At 39.6% G+C, this 8,336-nt stretch overlaps 1 protein-coding gene across 1 annotated transcript; it reads right to left on the bottom strand.

The window, feature by feature from the left end:
• Positions 1-884: 884 nt before the first annotated feature.
• On the bottom strand, positions 885-4,043 carry LOC139952737 (uncharacterized). The gene is made up of 2 exons (XM_071951943.1): positions 3,984-4,043; positions 885-3,170 (listed from the first exon to the last, which is right to left on the bottom strand). The coding sequence occupies exon 2, from the start codon at positions 3,162-3,164 to the stop codon at positions 885-887; it is 2,280 nt and encodes a 759-aa protein (XP_071808044.1). The 5' UTR covers positions 3,165-3,170; positions 3,984-4,043.
• Positions 4,044-8,336: the final 4,293 nt, after the last annotated feature.

The following is an 8,336-nucleotide window of genomic DNA, read 5'->3' on the forward strand; positions in this document are numbered from 1 at the left end:
TTGAATTTCAAGCAGAAATATTTAAAGGAATGTTGTCTACTATTAAGGGATTGTGTCTACCATTAAAGGGATGTTGTCTACCATTAAAGGGATGTTGTCTACCATTAAAGGGATGTTGTCTACCATTAAAGGGATGTTGTCTTCCATTAAAGGGATGTTGTCTACCATTAAAGGGATGTTGTTCAAGACTGTGAACCTTTATATTTTCACTTTTACTATTAAAGGCAGTGGACACTATTGGTAGTTACTCAAAATAATTATTAGCATAAAACCTTACTTGGTGACGAGTAATGGGGGGGGGGGGGTTGACAGTAAAAAACGCTGTAAGAAACGGCTCCCTCCGAAGTAACATAGTTTTCGAGAAAGAAGTAATTTTTTACGATTTTGATTTCGAGACCTCAGATTTAGAATTTGAGGTCTCGCAATCAACCATCTAAAATAATCAAAATAATTATCAGCATAAAACCTTACTTGTTGACGAGTAATGGGGGGGGGGGGGGGGTGACAGTAAAAAAACGCTGTAAGAAACGGCTCCCTCCGAAGTAACATAGTTTTCGAGAAAGAAGTAATTTTCCACGATTTTGATTTCGAGACCTCAGATTTAGAATTTGAGGTTTCGCAATCAACCATCTAAAAGCACACAACTATTAAATGTGACACAAGGGTGCTTTTTTCTTTCATTATTATCTCGCAACTTCGACGACCAACTGAGCTCAAATTTTCACAGGTTTGTTATTTTATGCATATGTTGAGATACACCAAGTGAGAAGACTGGTCTTTGACAATATTACCAATAGTGTCCAGTGTCTTTAAGGTTGTCCACATCCTTAATTTTGTTTAGCGTTTATGCGTTTGTGTGTAAAAAGCCAGCGTCGTTTTCCAAACTATGGGCCAGACACACTTTCATACACTTCTTCATCGCCTTTGTTCTCTCCGTTGCCTCCACTAAGATCCTCATAGGTCTGAGCGTAGGTCTGAGATGGTTGGAGACGCCCTGTAGCAGAACTGATCGCATATCTGCTTGTGGTCTTCTGTCCACTTGGAACCTCATAGCCTTCGTCAAGGGCTTTGATCACACAACCTCCCTCCGAGTCATCGTTCTCACCTTTACTGAAGCCAACTTTCAGGTTGGAGGTTTTAGCTGCAGATGTGGAGTTGGCTTCTTGCTGTTTCTTGCGATACCGACGGAGGAATATGATACCAGCAAATACAGCAACCGTTATTATAATGGTGATAAACATTGTGGGGAGAACGGAAGAAGCCAGTGAGTGTGGCTGTGGGGCGTCTGATTTAGAGGTAGTCACTGTAAGGTTGACCTCGGCTCTCCCTTCACCCAAGATGTTGTGGGCAAGACATGTGTACCTCCCTTCGTCATGTTTCTCCACTGGTGTGATATGCAAAGTCTTTCCTTGCAGAATGGTGAATCTTCCTATGTCATTAGCTAGTATCTCTGTGTCGTTTGGTGAGAGCCATGTTACGGTCGGAGCAGGAATGCCAGTAGCTGTACATATGAGAGTCACAGATTTTCCAGCCAGGGTTGTCAGCTGCTTGTCCACCATCGCCATCGGTGCTTGACATAAGAAGTCATGACTGTCCAAGTCTGTTATCACTGACCCATAGTAATGATTCGGTCCTTCACATCGAGGCTCAACGTATGGTGGATTGTTACGCAGCCAGTCTCGCAGACCTGTGAGCCTACAGTCACACTGCAATGGGTTGCCTTCTAGCTCGAGTTGGGACAATGCTCTATTTCTCTCAGATAGCGAATCACCATGCACGACTTGGATCAAGTTATAACTCAGATCAAGTACTTGCAAGTAATCACAGAAGCCCAAGATAGTGTCTGCATCATGAATCAGATTGTGAGCCAGTGAGAGATCCTGTAGGTTTGTAAGATTAATAAGAGCACAGTCCTGCAGGTCGACCTGCTGAAGCTCATTTCGGGATAAGTCCAATGTAAGAATGTCAGGCGCCAGTTGAAACATCTGTGAGTTGACGCTAGTGAGATGATTCCCTGCGAGGTACAGACGCTTCAACGACACCAGACCCATGAAGTAATCAGGATGTAACATGGTGAGTCGGTTGTTGGTGATGGAGAGCTCAAATAAGTTAGACTGGTTGAAAAATACTCCTCCAAACAAAGACGTCAGGTCGTTGTCGTCGAGATACAGTGACTGTAACATGGAGAGTTGACTCAGTGCAGTGGGTGAGATGAACAAGAGACGATTATTGGCTACATGCAGTTCAGTCAGATTGACAAATCCCGACAGGGTTGTCGAAGACAGGTTTGCCAGCAGGTTCGTATCGGCGTTTAGGAACTCGACATTCCGGGCCCAATGTGGTTGAATCAAAGAATCGAACGAGTTGTTGCTTAGATCCATTCTCTTTACCGTGTCTCCATACGAACGAACTTCGAATCTATTCCAGTTTCTTAATCCATTGCTGCCTATGTTAAATATACGTGGGATGTAGTGTGTGTGTACCCTCTGCTGGAGGCGGTTGTCATTAAGTGAGATTTCAGTCAAACTGTACCTGTTATGTAAAACCAAACTTGAAATTTGATTGTGATCCAAAAATAAGCTAACGTTCTCGTTGCCCCTATCCCTAACACTACTAGATATGCTGCTTAGTTGGTTGAACTGGATGCTTATAATATTAGACATATAGTTTAAGTTAAAATGATTTATCAAGTTAAAATCAGCAGAAAAACGCTCCATATCTCCGCATTGTGGAATTCTGGATACACGTGTTATTAAGTTATAGTCTACTGAGAGTTCTTTAAGAGAGCTGAGCTGGCAGGTTGTAGGCAAATAAGAAATGACATTGTGCTTCAAAGACAGCTTCTGTAGTCTTCCCATCTCATTGGATCCCAGCAGTGACGTCACATTAGATACGTTATTGTAGTCAAGGTACAGTTCAGCCAGCCTGGAGAATGTGCCATTGAAATCGTCTGGTGACAGCTCTGATATGTTGTTGTGGCTTAGATCCATGATGATGGCGTCTGGGTAGTTGACGGGGATGCAGTCAAGATTGAGTGAGGAGCAGTCAGCCTTTGCAGTGACGTAGTCGTAAACACACTGCGCATGACTGCAGGTTGATGACTGGGAGATGCCGATACAGACACCAAGACAACAAAGAAACAGTGTCCATTCAGTGGATCCCATTGTTTCCTAAAGAAATGTGACAGATCAACAAACATTCGCGTCAACCACCCGGAGTGTTTTCGTACACAAAACAACGGGAGTTAAAGATGCTATGTCAGATTTTTGGCCCCAAACATTAAAAAAATATCTTTTTTTTTGAGTGAATGGTATTTCAAAGAGTATCACCCGCTCTAACGCAAAAAGTTTAACTTTTACTTTAATGGTCATGAACCATGACAAAAATTTAAAACGTTTCTTATAAAACACATAAGAATTTGTCACGTAATATATTATCGGGATACCGACAAAAACTAATTTTGAGCACTTTATTTCACTGCTACTAATAATTGGCGGACTTTTTCGAGCAATGGCTGAAAAGAAAGCTTGTAACGTTCTCAACCCCCATCAAAATATCTTTTGAATTTTAAATCAAAATGTTTGGGTCAAATCGGCCAAAAATCTGACATAGCATCTTTAAAGGGTCTGCATCAACTTTTGGTAATGACTCTGAACTTATTGCAATAATGAACAAATTACAAAAAATTTGGGTAGTATATTGCATTTTGAGAAATATTTTACTTCGAAGTAATGTGGTTTTACAAAAATCTGTATTTTTATCCCCCAAAAATTGAATAATAGCGTAACGCTTCTCAGATTGTGTAAGTCATAATTATGAATTATATACTACGCTACACTGTGGCTTCTCCTCAACTTTTAGAACGTTATTAATATCTTTCTTTAGGGCTATTGTAACACATTTTGCACCCTCACATCAGTACATCCGGAACATAAATTCTCAATGAGTAAACTGAAATAAAAATGGTAATAATCTGTACATACCTATGGGGTTATCGTTGCAAACAAGACAGGAAAAACGAAGAAAAACGTTCCAGAGTCCAGGTTTATTTTTCACAAACTAACTTCCTTATGTGATCAAAGTACCACAAAGTGTTAAGAACTTTTGTGTTCCAATTCTAAGGAGCACCATAGATGCCATGAGAAAAATTGCCTTCCCGATCGACTTCTCGTAACCATCGAGGTCAAATAAGATATATCTGATGTTATAGACGTTCTGTTGGTCGCAGTCACGTGTTGGGATTTATTTATGAATAATGGAATACAACGAATTAAATTGTACACCCCTGTGGACCTTTCCCCCAACTTATCCATTTATATTTTAGCATTTTTAGGCCCCCATACTTCCTGCCCCACCTCCCTGGGTTTTCCTATACTCGGTGCTTTGATATTCAAATACTATGAACGTGGTCTCCGTTTATGGTAAGGCGAGTCAACATCAATATCACCATTTTAATATGAATGTGGTGAATTTCAACAGCCAACAGCAGCAAGGGTACAATGACGCAGTGTTTATCATTATTACTGTTTTGTGTTCAAATAAAATGCTCGCGATATAGAAATAGGACTATAGTGACATTGGTATCAGTTTTGATCCTGCCATTCTACCTCCATCCTTCCAATGAAACTTGAGTTTACGGTCTCTACTGTAGAATGTATCAAAGAGTCACGATATTTAAGAACTAAGAACTCGAAAATTATCTAAGTCTCAGTGTTTTCAGTGACGTAAACCAATCTGTGGGGGGGGGGTAGAGGGGGAGGGGAGGGGGTGATATCGACAGCGGGTTGTGGTGACGCAGTCGTTGAACCAGAGATGCAGATTGTGCTTTTGGGGACAAAAAAAGTGAGAAGACTGGTCTTTGACAATTACCAAGGTTGTCCAGTGCCTTTAAATAGTCACTAAGAACTTTAAGGGCAGCCATCTTGTATTATTGCCTGTCAGCCATCTTGTATTGTTACTATTCAGCCCATGATATTCAAATTGAGGCCAAGAGGACAATTAATAGTATAAGGGAAATTATAATAAAAATTGCCATATTTTCATATCTTTTATTTGGGTGCGGGGGGGGGGGGGGGAATTATATATTAACATAAAACAAAATACAAAATATTTGATACACAAGTTGCACAATTCAGCATTTATTAGTTGCTTAAACATAAACATTTAATCAAGGTACATACACATTGTACCATAGTTCATTTGGGCCTTGGGGCATTACTGGAACCATTTCAAATCTGTCCAAGTATATGGAGCACCAAATGGGTGCCTTCTTGCATACTAGCAGTACCAAGGGCCTATTTACTCCTAGGTGTGGAAAAGAAATTGACCTATAAAAAGTATATCGTCTTGTTTGTGCAAGAACACTTTAAATGTTGTTAACAGAAAATAGAAAAAACCCAAAACTTAGCTAGCACCACCAACATATTGTTTATCATGTCTCATGCATCATTGACTGGCCAGTATACTACTTAGTTTTGCTAAGTACAGTTTTACTGTTAAGCAACATTTTCTGGTCAAGTAGCACCATGCTATCAGGTCTTGAATTACAAGCCACACACATACATCAGAGAACTCAATTTTATTTATAATTAGACCACTTGGCCAAACTTGGTTATGTATACACTGCACAGCAAACATTTTCCCATCTAATGCTACACAAAGACCAGTTGCGACTCAAATAATATAACCATTCTGTTAACTTTGTTTTTGTATAGGTTCAGAAGTGTGCACAATTAATGTTTAAAAAATGAATACCTAACGCAAGTTTAACCAGAGTTGCATTCTACAAGTTTAAAGAAGTTAAAAATGTATACAGTACAAGTTTTATTGTTATCATCAATCTAAAGCTGGAAATCAAAATCCTAATGGAGTGGCCATCAACCATTTATAGGCAATAATCACCTGCTTACTGAGCTGAGACCAGGGCCCAATTGCATAAAGCTGCTTAAAGGCACACAAACTAGCTAAGCACAACATAGCTGTGCTTGCTAGAAAAAAGGTACCATCTAAAATACCATTTCACGTTTAGCATCTATGGTCAATATCCTGCTTTTTTAATTGTTTGCTTAGCGTAAATTTTATAGGTATTTGTTTCTACCTGAGCGGCTCTTTGAGAAAAAAAAAGTCTGGTGCTTTTTCATATAATGAGAAACAACATCAGCAATTGCACATGTGCACATGAGGCACATGACCACACTATGCTTAACTGGTCTACCAAAGACAAAATTTGACTACAATTTAAAATTAGGTTTGTTTATTATGATCTGCTTGTGGCTAACAAGTACATCTGTAGCCATCAGTGGTGTATTAAACAGGCGGGTGGGAGGGTTAGAGGCGGGGGATGCAAAACCCTCCCATTCATCAAAACACTTGCCCACCCTCCAACCCATCACATGCCAGCCACAATGATAATGACAAAAACAGTCATAAAATGTATGTTTTGATACATTAAACAGCCTGTAAATTTTGTCTTTTATCCTGGTAGTCCCCCCCCCCCCCCATCGTCCAGCTTGTTTCAATTCAGATCTGGCTTGACTTGGCAGTTATTTACAGTAACAAATGAAACATTGGCATCACTACTTGTACAGTTGAACTTGTAGGGGGAAGACAACAGACATCTAACTAGACTTGGCGTATTCTAGAGTCAAAAAAGTGTACCCCAACATCCAAATGTCACTTGAACCTTAAGGTATTGGAGTCATCTGGCTAGATATATTGACATGATCATTGAGTTGGTGGCACACAGTTCTAAAAGTAGTGCTTGCCTCAAAATCTTGACTGGTTACTTTGTAGCCGAGTCATCTGGCTAGATAATTGACACAGTCCTTGGTGGTACAGTCCAAAAAGTGTTGGTTGCCTCGACATCTTGACTAGTAGCAGAGTCATCTGGCTAGGCTTGACAATCTTTCACTAAAGGTGGTGCGCAGTCAAAGAATCGTTGATTGGGCTCAAGATTGGATGTGTTATCAAGGTTATCATCTGTCTTCCTGCGATAGAAAATAAACAATTTGCGAAGATTATTTTTTGATAAACTATGTCAATACTTGTATCAGTCTAGTTGTTCTGAGAAATAGCCACATCTGGATGACATTATGAGCAAGAAAATTCTCCTCGATCTCCTGTCAGTTCTTTAACGCATTGGCAACATCGACCCATTCCAGGTTTTTGCGGGGGTTTATTTCAGTCTTTTTTCGGCAAACTTGACCTACTTTAACTTTAAGTTAAGATAAAAATTGTTATTGCTGTCCCATCCAATGATGCGGTTGACTTGTTGCAATTTGAGAAATGTATTGTATTAATATGACTCCAAATATGGTAACTATTGTTGTATTTCCACTGTTGTTATTAGCTTCTCTCCACCCAGGGGTAAAATTAGGGCAGAGATGGTTTATTTGAATGATTAGCTTGGAGCGTGGTAACTCACAGCACCGGCTGTATACTCCCCTGGGAGCTGAGATCGTTTAAGGAATGACATTATGGCATGGGGTAATAATATCTGAAGCGCTTTGAAATGCCCTTCGGACTGTGATAAAACGCTATATAAAAATCTGTTATTAAATATTCTTTCAAACCAATGACTTGAAGGCTTCAATGGTGGAAGTTAAGAAAAGTGTTCTCCTTTGCCAATTTTTGATGGACAAACTCTACTTGTAGACTTACCCATAGCCACAGCAGCAAGTTTGGACCAGAAATAACTCCCCGGGCCTTGAGTAAGTGGCATCCTTCTTGAGCTGGGGGCTTGACACAGTCCAAGAAGCATTACCAGCAGTTAGTCACAGCATCCTTATCACTTGAACTTGTAGAGTTTTCTGGCTAGAATTGACACGTCTCATTTTCAGATGGTGGCACACAGTCCAAAAAGCATCAGTTAGCCTCAAGACTGTACACGTATGACATCTCCAAGGTCATCGTCTCAATCTGTGAATGAAAGTATAAAAAAATTCAAGTTATTTTTGTATGCAACTCTTTTGATGCCAGTTTCAGTTGTTCTAAGAAAAACTCTCCTCCAGCTTCAGCGAGTTCTTCAACTTATTGACCATGCTTACTGATAAACACAAAGTTCAAGGTTTTGTTTTTCTTTGCTAGATTTAACAAATCTTTTTCTGAAAATATTCACCATTATTTTAATGAGTATTTTCACTGACTGGTTGTATGGAGTTTATTGCAAACAAAAAGATGAAAATAATGTTTTCTTTCAAATCAACAAATTAAAACCATCACAGGTGCTAGTTGATCATTATCTCCTTTGCCAAATGTTGTGGGGTGAACCTTCAAAGAAAAGTTTTAAAGCGAATTTGTTCAAACTTACCCATAGCTGCAGCCTAATATTTGAACAT

Source organism: Asterias amurensis, chromosome 2 (genome assembly GCF_032118995.1).
Source record: "Asterias amurensis chromosome 2, ASM3211899v1".
Classification (NCBI taxonomy): Eukaryota; Metazoa; Echinodermata; class Asteroidea; order Forcipulatida; family Asteriidae; genus Asterias; species Asterias amurensis.

Bases quoted from the DNA above. Each gene is read 5' to 3' on its own strand.
- LOC139952737 (XM_071951943.1), bottom strand. From the start codon at position 3,164: ATGGGATCCACTGAATGGACACTGTTTCTTTGTTGTCTTGGTGTCTGT.